General features: G+C 37.9%; 1 protein-coding gene across 1 annotated transcript in view; it reads right to left on the bottom strand.

The window, feature by feature from the left end:
• Positions 1-15194, bottom strand: part of FAP (fibroblast activation protein alpha) — a 92267-nt gene that overhangs the window by 25628 nt on the left and 51445 nt on the right. Inside the window, exons 15-19 of the mRNA XM_069080190.1 lie at positions 13303-13427; positions 7248-7295; positions 2954-3052; positions 2226-2295; positions 555-749 (exon numbers count right to left, since the gene is read on the bottom strand). Of these exons, the coding sequence (XP_068936291.1) occupies positions 555-749; positions 2226-2295; positions 2954-3052; positions 7248-7295; positions 13303-13427 (537 nt within the window). The remainder of the gene's footprint in view (positions 1-554; positions 750-2225; positions 2296-2953; positions 3053-7247; positions 7296-13302; positions 13428-15194) is intronic.

The following is a 15194-nucleotide window of genomic DNA, read 5'->3' on the forward strand; positions in this document are numbered from 1 at the left end:
ATCTATCTATCTATCTATCTATCTATCTATCTATCTATCTATCTATCTATCTATCTATCTATCTATCTACCTACCTATCTTTCTATCTATTTATCCATCTGTCTGTCTATCTATCTATCTATGTATCTGTCTATTTACCTATATATCATCTGTCATAGAATTAGAAATGACTGAAAAGAAATCAGATGTTCTGATTTCTTGTGGACCATCTTTATAATTATAAATAGTCAAATTATAATTATGACAGTTCTGTCACTCATGAGATGACTTTAACAAACTATTGGGAAATTTAGAAGATTGCTTCTATAAGAGTAAGATGGATATAGTCTTTGTCCTTCCACCAATAAAAAACAACTGTTAAATACTTTTTGGATCTCTTCTCTTGATTCTTTTTTCTAATCCTGGAAAAGAAATGTTCATCATCTTTAAAGTCAGTGACAGTCCAAGGCTAAGTTAGAAAAATGGGGTGCTAGGAAGGCCAAAAAAAAGGCAATGAAAATCAGTAAATAACACTTATTAGGTATCTACTAATAGGCATACAGCAAAGCACTCACTTTACAGCAGATATTTGATCCTCAACTTCATAAACTCCCAGCTTCCGATACACAGCATAGAGCAATTTGTCACCTTGAAAAGCTGTTCCTCGGCCATCCACCAAGGCAACAATGATGTCTTCTTTACTTGCGAGGTATGTTATCCAGCTAACTGAAAATAAGGGTCTCACACTCTGACTACAAGGACCACCATACCTAAAGAAAAAGGTAAGATTAATTTTTTTCTATTGGTTTTTTATTTCTATCACTGAAATCTACTCATCATAATATATATATATATCACATGGCATACTTTATAGTAAAAAATATAACACTAGACATGATTAAAAGTAAAATTATATAGAAATGAAACAATTAAAATGAAGAACACACTTTTGCTAAGGGCTCAAAAATGGAAACCCTTTAAGCACACTCTCCAAAAGGAATTGGAGAAACCTATGGGGTTAACATGTCAGGAGAAAATATATAGTGTTAGAAGTGTCTTTTTGCCATCTGTTTCTTTCTGAAACATGCATTTAAAAAATATGGTGTCTTAAGGACACTGTGTACAGGTCAGCAGTAATTTGGAGTATGTAAGATTCTGTTGGATGTCATCCATTTCTAGTCTCCACAGTTTAATAATTTCATAAGATTTATATATGAAAGGCACCCAAGAGGTTGTCTAGTCCAATCTGTTCATTTTACAGACTTACGAACTTGAAGAGACAAAGAGATAAAGGTCCTTGTCTACTGTCACATAGGTAATAATTGGAAGAATCAGGATTTGAACCTAGGATTGGAACCCATATGATTTCAGACCCAGCCCTCTTTGCATGAGAAAAGATGCTTCTCAAACCATCCCATTCAAAAGGCTAATATGACTTCTGATGTTTTCAGTGGAAACTTTTTATAGTAATGGTAGTGTGATCCACCCATCAGGTTGTTACATTAAGATGGTTTAGCAGTGGAAATAGAAACAAGTCCCTCTAAAATCACAAGCCCTGCCCCATTCATTTTTAATAGATATGCTTTATTTGTAGGGACGATATAAAGCAATGGATGGAAAGTCAGGAAGATCTCGGTTCAAATCTTGATTCTGACATGTCTTAGTCAGCTATATGACCTTGGGAAAGTTGGTGTTGTTGAGCCATTTCAGTCATATCTTTGTAAACCCATTTGGGGCTTTCTTGGCAAAGATACTAGAGTGGTTTATTATTTTCTTCTCCAGTTCATTTTACAGATAAGGAAACTGAGGCAGTGTGATTTGCCCAGGGTCACACAACTAGTAAGTGTCTGAGGCTGATTTGACCTCAGGAAGATGAGTCTTCCTGACACCAGGACTAGCACTCTATCCACTATACCACAAAACTGCCCCTTGGGAAAGTTATTTAACCTTTAAATATTCTAGAAAACTTTATAAAATTATAAATTGAAGAAAAAGTGCAGACCTGCATTGGTAAAGGATGTTTCCTCACTTAGGAGTCCCTATACTAATAAAATAACACTTCTAGCCTTCTCCCCTAAACTTTATTTGCTCTGATTTGTGGAAGAATCGAGATAAATCGCTGAAAACAGAATGAACACATACAGCTAACAAGAAGAGAGGAGTTTATTCGTTTTCATCAAAGAAAAATCTTCATTCAAAAGGTTTACAATACTGAAATTTCTCTAATAAAATAAAGTGCTACATACACCTGAATTAGTAGAGGATACTTCTTTGATCTGTCAAATTGAGGTGGAAGAAGCATCTTGTACCACAAAGCTGGAAAAAGAAGAAAAGCTTCTTTACAAATTACTCAAGACATTTTTATGGTAATGAGTTATAATAATAGCCAGCATTTATATAGTGTTTTATAGTTTGCAAAGTGCTGCACATTATTTCATTTTATCCTTACAACAACTCTGGGAGGCAGATGCTATTATTATCCCCATTTTACAGAGAAGAAAACTGAGGCAGACAGAGGCCCAGAGGCACACAGCTAATTGAGGGTTGGAAGTGAGATCTGAGCTCATCTTCTTGCCTGCAGGTCTAACACTCACTCTATCCCCTGTACCACCTAGCTCACTAATATAGGAGACTGGAATTAATGCCTACTCTAGGGGCATATCAAGAAAAATTAAAATCAAGGAAACTTGTTAAAATAGCCAATATTGAAAAAAAGTGGTAACAAAAAGTTGGAGCTCTAGAAGAATGTGCTATCAACTAAATGTTGAATTCCATTCCTTTCAGTTCGTTAATACTTAGAGATGCTTAGTAAATCTCTAACGGTTGTCAGACAGTGATTCCTTAGAGTACACTGAGCATTCTAAACTATACATCTCTTCTATTGCAGCAAAAAAGAAAAGAAAGAAAAGAAGAAAGCAATGACCATGCCAACAATAGAGGTGAATATGTGCATTAACATTTTTAAAGGTCTTACTAATTCCATCCACTTCAAGTTTCTTAATTTCCTCTTTGGGCATTTGGATATCTTGCAGAGCCGTCTCTAAATCTTTATTTTCTTCAAGTATTTTAATTTCTTTGGGAAAAAATAAAAATGTTAATTATGACTAACTTTATCCATGAAGAAAACAATTCCCTTTCCTTGAATTCAGGCCCACTCTTTGGATTTACAGTATGCTAAGAATTGAAAGTGGTTGCGGACTTGCATGGTGACAAGACAATGCTGAAGAACTCAGATCTCTGCACCTGCCCAACTATTCCAAAATAGACTTTTATTCATTTATGTACATTTCAGGTGGGGAAGGACCAACTGTACTGCTTCTTGGACTTTTTTTCTTTTTTTTTGATGGGGTGTAGGGAGTGTGGATTTCCACCTGTTTGTCTGGCATCCTAAGGACATGAACTGACTGTATTTTCTCCTTCTGTCCACTAAAAAAGAAATGTACTAGAAATCAAATTCTTTTGCATGCTAAACTTCAGGGATTTGCAAAAATCCACTCTGTGCTTAGCATGAGGTTTAACAGTCACTCAACAAGCATTTATAAAGTACTTATGATTATCATACTATTGCCTTTAAAAATTTTATGCTTCACTCAGTCTTTGTGTGTAGAAGTCACCCTAGGCTCTCAAAAGTTATTCAAGCAGAGAACAAATTCTGGCAAGTCTTACGAAGCAGGAAAGGCTTCAAGTATAAGTCAGGCAGCAGATGTGGTTGCCTGTCCCCCAAAGACCAACCTATCCAAGTATCCAAGAGGTGCCTTAGCATTAGTGTGGTTACTAGGGGATGAATTTTTTCCAGCAGAAGCTATTCAATAAGTGATTTGCTAAGGCCTGGAGAGGTTTGGTCTGACCAAATGTGGAGTATCCACATTAGTAAAATCACAGAACCTTCAAAATTTGACGTTAAAATATTTAAGAGGAGCTAACTTCTAACTGCAAGATGTTTCTTTAAAGACATCTTTCTTACAAGTTCTATTTCTTGGCAAAAATTGCTACAGACTTCCTTTCTGTCTTTGATCTTAAAGAATCTAAAAAAGAGGCATTTGTTCCACTAGAGATCATTTATGTTTTATTCTTTTGATCTTTGAAACAGAATAATTGACCCATTGCAGGCCTGCAAAATTGTTGGAATATATACATGGGTACCCAGCAATAGATGGCCTCTTCTGAACTACAACAGCCACCCTAGGCTTTCTAGGGAAGCTGTTTATGCAGAGTTAGCCACATTTTCTAAATGGGGGTCTGGATGACTCATGGAAAATGGCAATTGACACAAGAGAAGAACATCCTGTAGGCTTTTGTTTTTGTGCTGTTTCTTTTTTTAAAATTCCCTTTGAGGATTAGGAACTGGAGGAGTATTTGCAACTACATCTAAGTTTGCCAAAAGGCTTCCATTATAGCCCTCAGTTTTCGTATACTTGAAACATTCTGATAAAATAGCCCTCTTTGGCTAAAACATGCAATACGTAATTTTACCCTAAATGCGAATATTGTAGGGGTGGTTTGCACAAAAATCCATTGAGATATTTGAAATAAACTTAAGATTTGGAAGTAGAATTGTGGGTAATTTAAAAATAATTAAACTTCTGGATTTTAAACTTCAGAGTTAGTTAAACCAACCAAGAAAATGACATCAGTGTGATTCCAAAAGTTATTATTTGAGAATGGGCTATATAACCTAGAAAGGAGTGTGAATTCACAATTTTAACACACAAGTTCTAAATTTTCATTCCCCTCAACATGACTTCTGTACATGGAGTTGCCATTGGCTCAAAAGGCATACTGGGTACAGAAGGCATATGGGATGTTGAAAAGAATGATAATCTCTACAACTTTGGCCTCAAAAACAAACAAGAAAATTATACGCAGACACCTATATTTATGCTCTAACCCACACTGCACATATGTGAAAATTTGAATCACTGGTTAGACTTCAAAATAAGTCCTAAACTCCTTGGTTTATGCAGTACAGCTTAGTAAATGATGCCACAAAAATTATAACTGAGGCATTATGGAATTTTTATAGTTTAAAGTAAATACTTTAAGCCAGCTTTGAAGTTCATTCTTGCATTTAATAAAATGGAAAAGGTAAAGTCCACGTGGTTTTTGTTCCTTTGTTTTTCCTCTAAAGAAGAACACTGGAGTTCAGTTCCCTTTGTATCTGGTACGAGCTTAATAATATAACCTTGAAGATGAGAGTGTTTGCAAATCCTCCAGTCTTCTTCCTTTTTTTTTTTTTTTTGCATATATTTTTATAGGTAAGTGCCAGAGAGTGTGTCCCCTGGGAAGCTATAACTTTGATTTCTTTTCAATCATCAATCAAGAAGTATTTGCCAGGCACTGGGCTGGGCACTGGGCATACAAAGACAAAGAATAAAATAATCCCTTCTCCTCTGGAATTTACGTTCAAATGGGGAAGACCACAAATATTTAAGATGTATGTATGTGTGTATCTTATATATGCATATTTCCTAAATAAAAAGTGAATAAACACAAATCTTTCCTCACCTAGGGTGAATGTTCCCCTCAGGGAGTCCTCCTCACTTTCTATACTTTTTCCCTTGCCAATGTCATTCAGTCATTCCTTTCCACATCTTCACGTACCACCTATAGGCAGATGACTCTTGAGTCTACATGGGGGAGGAGGTGAAGTCCTTTAGCGTAGTTTTAATAGCTTAAAACTACATGAAGATTTTCAGGACACCCTGTTTTTCCTGTATCGGTCTCTTTTCTGAGCCCCAGAATTCCTGCTTCCTCTAGGACATCTTTATATAGTTACCTGAATGTCCCACCAGCACCTCAAATCTACATCTTCTTCAGACCTCCAGACACCATGCCCAGGAGGTATGGCGTCTGGGACTAGTAAATGCTTAATAAATGCTTGCTGATTGATGGACTGATTTATCTAATCTGTTTCAACCTTAGAACCTTGGACCCAGACTTCTTTATCCTCTTTGGACACTGTCACTTCATGTGTGGTGGTTCTCCCTATTAAAATATAAACTCCTTGAGGGCAGGTTATTTTTGTTTTGGTTTTACATTTGTATCCTCAGAGCTTAGCACAGTTCCCCGCACATCCTAAGTACCTAGAGTACTTAATTAATACTATTTCTTTCATTCTTTCCCTTAACCTGCTCCTCTTTCTGATTTAGCCATTTCTCTCTGCAGCACCAGGATTCACCTAGATTCTTTCAACCTCAGTCTTGTATTCCCTCTTCTCTTTCCCTGTCATCTCACATGTCATCAGTTACAAAGACCTGTTGATTGCATCTCACTATCTCTTCCATCCATCCTCCTCCTCTCTCTTTCCATTGTCACCATATGAATACCATCTTATTTTCATAGGATCATAGGTTTCAAGAGCTAGAAGGAATTTCAGAGACCACCCATTTCAACCCCATATTTTACATATGGTCACTTGCAAATTGAGAAGGGTAGTAAGTAGCAGAGATGGAATTTGAACCAGGTCTTCTAATCTTCAGATCTGATGTTTTTTCCATTATACCACACAGTCTCTGACTGACTATGTACATCCGCTAGTGCAGTGACTTCCTAACAGATATTCCTACTTCTGTTTTTCTCCACTACAATCTACCCTTCATTATCTGCTAGGCTAATCTTTGGGGACCAATCTGGTTAAACCACTCACCTGCTCAAATATCTTGAGAGCTCTCTATTTCCAATTGTTTCTCATTTTGGACTCTTTTGGTTTAAATTTAAGGTCCCTAATACTCTGTCACCATCCTACTTTTCCAGCTTTATCTCAAATTATTTCTCCCCATGTACTCTGTAGATTGACCTACCTAGATGAATTTTTGCCTTCTGACCACACCCTGAATTATCCTGTCTCTCTGTATTTGTTCAAGGAGCAATTGTTCCCCAAATGTTAACTGTCTCTTTTTGCTAAATAAATTTCTACTCAACCATTAAAGCCCACATCCTCCATGACATTTTCCCTGATTCCCCATCAGTGACATCCTTTCCTCTTGGCCCTTTCATAGGACCTTGTTTGCAGCTCTGTATTTCATTGACCAAGTAATCACTACACATTATAGTTCATTTGTGTTTGTATTCTATCCTTTAATCATGTTGTAACCTGTAGGAAGCCAGGAATTGTATTTTATCTAAACTTTGACTCTCCCCCAGTCCAATGTTTGGCATAGAATAGATGCTTAATTAAAAAACCACTTTGGACCAGAGCATTTTACAGTGGGATATACCAACTATAGGCTCAAGGGAAATAATACAATATAAAGTATAAAATAAAGTACCTTGATCACTGTGGCCATCATACAGGGTGGAAATAGGAACTCCAGGGCCTTCATGCAAAATAAAAACAAAGACAAGATTTATATTTAAAGCATTGCTCAATTTTAAACAAAAAATCTGACATTTGGAGATAACTTTGGTTTGTCTCAGGGTTTCATGCATCCTTTCATTTTGCAGTTATTTTTTTTTCCTGTAGAGAGGTAAACATCACCTTTAAAAATACATTTAAGCAACACATGAGATCAGAGCTCCATCAAAGAAAAAGATTGAGAGAAAAGTGGCTTTTCCTACACTTCCCAAGAGTAATTCTTAAGAGTTAAAGTGCTGTTACTAAGGTGACCCCAGAAGTAAAAATGTCAAATGGGCCTCTGGGAAGGTGTCATTTCATATTGGTTAAGATGAATGGTTTTTATGTGGTGACGCTGACATCAAATAATCTTCGCAACAGTGCTCAGGATGGGTTTTCATTCTGGAACACTTGCTTCTCTGCCTAGTTGGTTGATTTCTATGAGTCCAGCTCATTGTCTTTTTTTCTTTAATGTAAAGATAAAATTCAGAAAAGAATCTAAACTTTTCCCACTTAAATATATCCACTTTTCACATTGAGCTTGTAACTCTCCAAAGCAGATTGTGAGTTTGAAGCTAAGTAACTACGTACAGAATTTAACATTGTTGATATATAAATATTGAGGTTAATGACAATAGCACCTTCATTTATTGTACAATAAAATACTATGCAGGTAACAGGTTAATTAGATAAATATTTTCAGATGGACATGGGTTAAATGCCAATGAAAGTCTATTTGGGATGAATAAAGGAGGCATCTATGAAATATATAGGATTTTCTTAATGTATTTTTAAGGCCTACTCCCTCTTAAAAATGAAATAGATTGTTATTTTTTTCTTGTCAGATCATAAAGAGAAGGGAGAAATAAGCATGAATTCCTAGAACTTAGGCTATCATTTTATTCTGTATGATTTCTGTGGGGTTGTGGCAGATAGTATAACATTATACCTCTAGGTTATAAGAGAGGGGCAAGACTTCATAAAACCCATGAGCATGGAATTTTAAGCCACTAGCCTCTTAAGTTCTCAGGGTCCTTTAGGCCTTTGACAATTTGGGAGGGGAGGAGCAGGACATAGTAATAGTTGACATTTATATAGAAATTTAAGATGGCATGTGATCCTCACAACAATCTTGTGAGGTGATAGCTGTTACTATCCCCCAAACTATCTTGTTAGCTAGAGGCTATTTTATGAGGAAACCAAAGCTAACAGAGAGGGTGAATGTTTTATTAATAAGATATCTGAGCCTTGGTCTACCTGACTTCAATTCTGGTGCTCTAGTGAACAGAGATAGCAGCTTCTCCCGATAGACTCCATCTCTGTAGGTGTAGCCACAATGGCACCCATTCTTCCACTCATAGATTTTGAGGTAGCTCCCTCTTTAGAATGTTCTAGTGGTGGGGTGGCTAGGTGGTGCAGTGCATAAAGCACTGGCCCTGGAGTCAGGAGAACTGAGTTCAAATCCGACCTCAGACACTTAACACTTGCTAGCCGTGTGACTTTGGGTAAGTCATTTAACCCCAACTGCCCTGCCTTCTCCCCTCCCAAAAAAAAAAAGAAAAAAAAGGAATGTTTTAGTGGTGTTAGCATCTAATTATTTTCAGTAAATAAGGCAGTCAACTAGCATTTATTAAGTGCCTACTACTATGTTGTGCTAAGTGCTGTATACAAAGAAAGACAAAAAATAAAAATAAACCAAACCCAGTCTCTGCTCTCAGAGAGCTTGCAGTCCAATGAAGGAAATCATAGGAATGCTAATAGCTAGCATTTATATAGCACTTTAAGAATGTTATCAATTTTATCTCATTTTATCTTCACAATAAACTTTGGATGTAGGTAGGTGTTATTATTAGCTCCATTTTACAGAAGAGGAAACTGAGGCTGATGGAGATTAGTTGACTTACCCAGGGTCACACAGCTAGTAAGAGTGTAAGGCTAGATTTGAACTCTGGTCCTTCTGACTCTAGGTCCAGAGCTCTATCCAATGTGCCACTGACCTGTTCTAATAGTTTGAACTAATCATTGGTGTGATTTACCAACATACTTGGATCCTTCAACTAGTATTTCTTTCACTGATCCTTATGAACAGGTAAAAGTTACAAGTTTAATGATTCTTAGATCTTCTTCAGCCCTACATGGGTTTTTCCTACACTGGCACAGTGAATCATTTTACTGTATTTGCAAAAACACCAGATGAGGTGGTGCTTTCCACATGGTTCATTTTTTTTGCCAAATATAAAATTACCATACTGAACAGGAAGCGTGGGTAGTTGTAAGAGCACTGAGCTAGGACCGCTGGGTTCTAGTCCTGGCTTTGTTACTAACTTGCTATGTGGCCTTGTGCTGAAGTTTTCTTATCTATAAAAAGGTAATTAATGAGACTTGCCTTACCTACCTCACAGGGGTGTGCTAATGATAAGAAATAATAAATATGAAGATAAACTAAAAAAGAGTAATATAAAAATGTGTTACATATGTGTCTAGATGTTCCATTTTCTGATGTTTTTCAAACATGGTATAAATGGAAAAATAATTATACCAGCAGTCAGGAGACCAGGATTCCAATCCAATCCAATCTGTCACTAACTAGTTGAGTGACCATGAGCATGTCAGTTCACTTGTCTTGGACTAATTTTCCTTATCTCAGAAATAAGGAAGTGGGACTAGATGACACCTGACATCTCTCATAGCTCTAAAATTCTATGAATCTGTGAATTATAATAGCTAGCGTGCAAAGGCTTTACACTTTATAAAGAACTTATTTACACCTTAACTGATCTGATCTTTCTAAAAATCTTACAGATGAGGAAACTGAGGTTCAGAGAGCTTCAGGTGACTTGCCCATGGTCCTGTTAGCTGGGATTTCTAACACCAAATCCAGCACTCTGTGTTGAGGTTTAAGGTTTAGGAGTGTTTGAGACCCCAAAATACCAACGGGCCGGGTCTTGCCAAATGAATTCGACTCAAGTCTTCTCTCAGCCAAAGTAAAGCAAAGTTTATTAGAGATTCACCATAATGGGTAGACTCTTAAGGAGCCTGGGTGTCTGTGATGCTTGTGTTGGACAAGCCGGCCAGAATCATCTGACACAGAGTAACTGCAGTAGATGATTCTCGGCTACCTCATGGAGGTATGATGGAGCTTATATACAGAAAAGTTGTGGGAGGATTTAGGGGTGGTCTAGAGGAGGAGTTTGGGGAGGGTCTTCAGGAGGAGTCAATGAGGTCAGACTTCAGTATTGAGAGATTAAGGGTGGGAAATAGCTGGAGGCTACCTAGAGATGACAGACAATAGAGGGCTAGGCTAGTTTAAGGGTAACAGATTTGAGTATATATATTTTGGGAGGATCAAGAGTGGGGAGTAGCTGGAATGGAGGGCTAGGCTAGTGACAGAGATTTGAATCTAGTGATAATGAAAGGCTTATGGGCTCAGGCAAATGCCTCATCTAGTGGGAAGATTCAACCAGAGTTCAAGGGGGTTCCCAGAGCCTGTACCTCATCACTCTGGACCATTGCCCTCTCTTACTAAATTCCACAAAAAGAGGCACTACTTTCAGGATGTTAGACATAAGGTGGGACAGGTAAATAATGTATGCCTTGAGAGATCACAGTATATTGGACATGGTTTTGAATAGCTGGGTCTAATGTCCAAAATATTTTTAAAAACAATTATTTTATGAAAGCATTTCATGCAAATTGGCATAGTCTGTCATGCTGAAGGGAATATTTTGGGGCAGAATTTTTATTTACTTTCATGTAATCAAAATGGTCTTTAAACTTATTGTATGTGATTCTTCTCTGGTTTAGCTGTGTGACTAGGTAGGAGGCACATTACAGGTTGGTAGTGGCTTTATCCCATACTGTGTGATTTAGTTATACTGACCTTTGCTTCTCAAAAAAAAATGACTGTCCACCTTCTCTCTCTGTCTTTTTTGTTTGTTTTGGCAAGATAATTGGGGTTAAGTGACTTGTCTAGGGTCATACAACTAATAAGTGTTAAGTGTTTGAAGTCAGATTTGAACTCAGTTCTTTCTGACTCTATTTCTCTTCATACTGGCCATGTCATATGCCTCTCTTCTCACTTCTGCCTCACGTCTTCCAGTAAGACCCATCTCAAGCAGTATCTTCTATATATTGTTTTTCTTGATCTCTCTTTTTGTTTCTCTTTCATTTGGTTTATTATTAGTAGAGAATTGTCTTAAATAGTTTCTACTGTAACAAATCATAATGACCTCAGATGGATCAATCAGACTGTAGTGTGAGCTGAGGGAAAGGGGGAAGACACCCCCAGAAATCACAGTTTGTATTAAATTCTCCCCTCCCCACCCAACTCCTTTGTCCCTCTGGCCCACTGAACCTTCCGCTTCCCATCACCTCTGTTCACAGCAGTGCCCACCCCCAGATCTCCACATAATGGTTTTCTGGACAAAATAACTTCAACAGCACACCTCCTCCCCCCAGCCAAGGCCTGGGTAAAGAACCCCTGGGGCTTGGAGGGTCCCCTAAACTCAGCCCCTTCACCCTGCAGAGCAACAGCAGCATCAGCAGCACATAGGGTACAGGATGGGAAGAAAGGAGGGACAAGGGTTAGTGCCCACCCTCCCTAACTCCTTTACATTTAACTACATTCCATATATTTGTATTTATTCTCTTTCTATTTATGCTGTATCTCATGTATATCTTATATATACTTATCTTCCTCCATGCTAGTAGGTATTATTTGATTATTTATACTTGTTCCCCATCACCTAGCACATTGTCTGACACATACTAGGTACTTAATAGATATTTGTTCATTAATTGACCCTGGCAACTAAAGGAAACCCAGTAGTCCCTTGAGTAAAGACAAGATTCCCAATCAACCCTGTGGTTCTGTTTTTCAGACCTCCAGGAGAAACCCCCTATTCTACTTTTTGGTTTCCTTATTAAGGGAGGAGGGAGAAGGGAATAAGCATTTATATATGGTATGCCAGGCAGTGTGCTAAAAACTTAAAAATCATTATCTTGTTTGATCCTCACAACTCTGGGAGATAGGTGCCATTATCATTCTCATTTTACAGTTGAGGAAACTGAGGCAAACAGAGTTTAGATGACTCGCCCAGGGTCGCAAGCTAGTTGGTGTCTGAGGCTGGATTTGAACTCAGTACACTATCTAATGTACCATACTTCATGGTCCTTAGCAACCTTTAGGTCAGCACAAAGAGACCTACTATAGATTAATTCAAGAAGTAATTAGAGGGTTAGAGAATCCCCAGCAGTCAGTTTGGGAATTCACTAGAAGCTTGTTGTGTTATGTGAATTCCCAATCTGCTTTTCAAACCTTGTAGCATCTAACTTCTTAGGGCATCTCTGTATGGGTTTTGTGACATGTTCCTTTGCTTGTCAAACAGACTATTAGTGATGTGTGAATAAAATATTGCAGGCCAGAAAATGCTATATATCAGGAAAATATTTATATCATGTAGACACATCCTATGCTTTCAATTTGCCATGAGTTGTTTGGTAGAAGGGAATAGTTTCTCTGTTGGAATTCTAAACAAGTAACCTCTTGCAGGTATGGTTAAAATATGCATACACACACATATAAGACTAGAAGGTATCTCAGAACTTTTAAGGTCACAGTTTTATCTTCCACTTTTAGGCAATCTGGTACCAGAACAATCCAAGAAAGATGTTTGTTCTAGAACAGGAGCTCTTAACCTATTCTGGGCCATGATCTTTTGTGGCAGTCTAGTAAAGCCTAAGAACCTCTTCTTAGAATGATGATTTTAAATGCATAAGATAAAAATATGGAGGAAAAGAAAACCAGTTATATCAAAATAGAGTTATCAAATTATCTTAAGTTTTAAGTTCAGTTGAAGATCCCTTATCTAGAGGTTTGTAAAGAAGAAACTTAAAGTCCTTCCCTGGCTAACCCAAATACAGGAGCCACATCAGAAACTCTTTTTACACAGGGTCAATCCCATTGATTTCTGCCCAGTTACTTTACATACCATAGCACATAAGTGAATAGTACTTAGCGAAGTTGCTGAAACTTGCTGAATAGTATTGGCATCTTTCTTTCCTTAGAACACAAGTGAGGCACTGTTTCCTTGGAGGATAGCTTCCAATGCTAATTCTAGAAGGAAATTAAAATAACATGAAACTAAAGTTTTTCAATTGTTTTTATCCAAATGTATTGCATCATGTAAAGCACCTAATTTAAATATCAAGACACCGAACCCACTCCATTTTCTACTGCCAATATGGCTTTTAGTGATTTCTAAACAATACTTTTTTTTTTTCTATAGCCTGATTTATATCTGGGTGAGTATAAAACTTGAGGATCATGGGATTACAGATTTAGAGTTGAAAGGAAACACATAGGCCATCTAGTACAACTCCTTCATATAAGGGAACTGGGGTCCTGGGAAGTTAAATGTTTTGCCTATGGTCACACAGGTAATCATCAGAAGGAGGACTGAACCCAGGTATTCTAACATCAGAGAGAATGTTCAGGCGCCTTTTTGGGGCATGGAAGGGACTCTCCATGATCTTAGATTTTCTGTAATGTTCAGGGTGCTAACTAGTTAAGGATTGTAATCTCTCCTCTTCAGATAGTTTAACATTCTGTTCAAACATATTATTGCTTGTTGTACATTTATACATAGAAATCTACAGAAAATTAGCTGGTTAGTGGAATGAGAAGAGCACTGGGCAGGTTGTACAATTAGAAAATTATCAGAAAATTCTGCCCTTGGTCTCTTCTTCAGCTTCCTACCATTCATAGTGGAGTGTCTTAGCTCATATAATATAGCTTATTTGCAATGTACCTTCCTATCTCTTCTCCTTTCTCCTTCTCCAAAGTAAGCTCTGTGCAGTGGGCAATAAGACCCTTAAACTCTGGCAAGAAGGGCTCATGTCCCAGCGAGCTTTGGAAGATAGGAGCGGCAGCTTGTCCAATACCCAATGACTCTGGTCTGTAATTACTCAGAGACCTTACCAACCTTACCATTAATTCCTGATTTTAGGATAGGCTATGCTCTTGACCTTATTGGGGTGCCCCTGGTACCCATGGATATCCTGTCCACTTTGAGGTTTTTGGCTTAGACTCTGAGGGATGACTGCAGTAACTGTCTTCAGGGACCTCCCTGACTTCCACTACCTTTCCAGGGCTTTGAACATGGGAAGAGGTTTTCTAGTTCAGGGACCCATGCCCCCTCATTCCTGAAAGGGTGGGAGGATAGTTGGAGTGGCCCCTGCAGTCTGCCTGAACCCCTCATAGAGCTGCATAGCTGACGGCACTAACTCTGAGATCTACACGTTGAAAGTGGGAGCCCTGTCCACCCACAAAGGCAGATTTGAGATCGCAGAACAGCCAATTGCATCGTCCCTCACCGGGCTGAGACTGACCTTGCCCCCTTAGAAAACCCTGAATCCCGGCCCACCCCACCTGAATATTTTGAAGAAACATCTAGATGTGCATTGATTGGACAAGAAACAAATATGGAAATATTTCTTCTCATCCTATTATAAATCTGTATCAATAAATCAGCATATCTCATGTGGGGCCTTTACATTTGTAATACATTTTAAAAATCAAATTTATATATAGAGAGGGGCCTTGAAAAAAATATTTACTGTTCTTCCCCATCTCTCCCCTTGCCCCCAACATATACAGACCCTAAGGGTAGTCTATGGGCCCTCTAAGTGTGCACTGATTACTGTAGAACCAAGAGAGGAGACAGGATAAATGAGTAGGCAAGGGACACAGTTCATTATTTTGTATATACTTATATATGTAATTATTGTCTTTTTCATTAGAAACAGGGACTATTAGAAAACAGGGACACTTTTGCCTTTCTATTCCCCAGTGCTTAGCACAGTGCTTGTTGATTGATCAAAG

The sequence above is a fragment of the Petaurus breviceps genome, unplaced genomic scaffold (genome assembly GCF_028583685.1).
Source record: "Petaurus breviceps papuanus isolate PSGF00001 unplaced genomic scaffold, PetGlider_PUasm1.0 91133, whole genome shotgun sequence".
In the NCBI taxonomy this organism is placed as follows: Eukaryota; Metazoa; Chordata; class Mammalia; order Diprotodontia; family Petauridae; genus Petaurus; species Petaurus breviceps.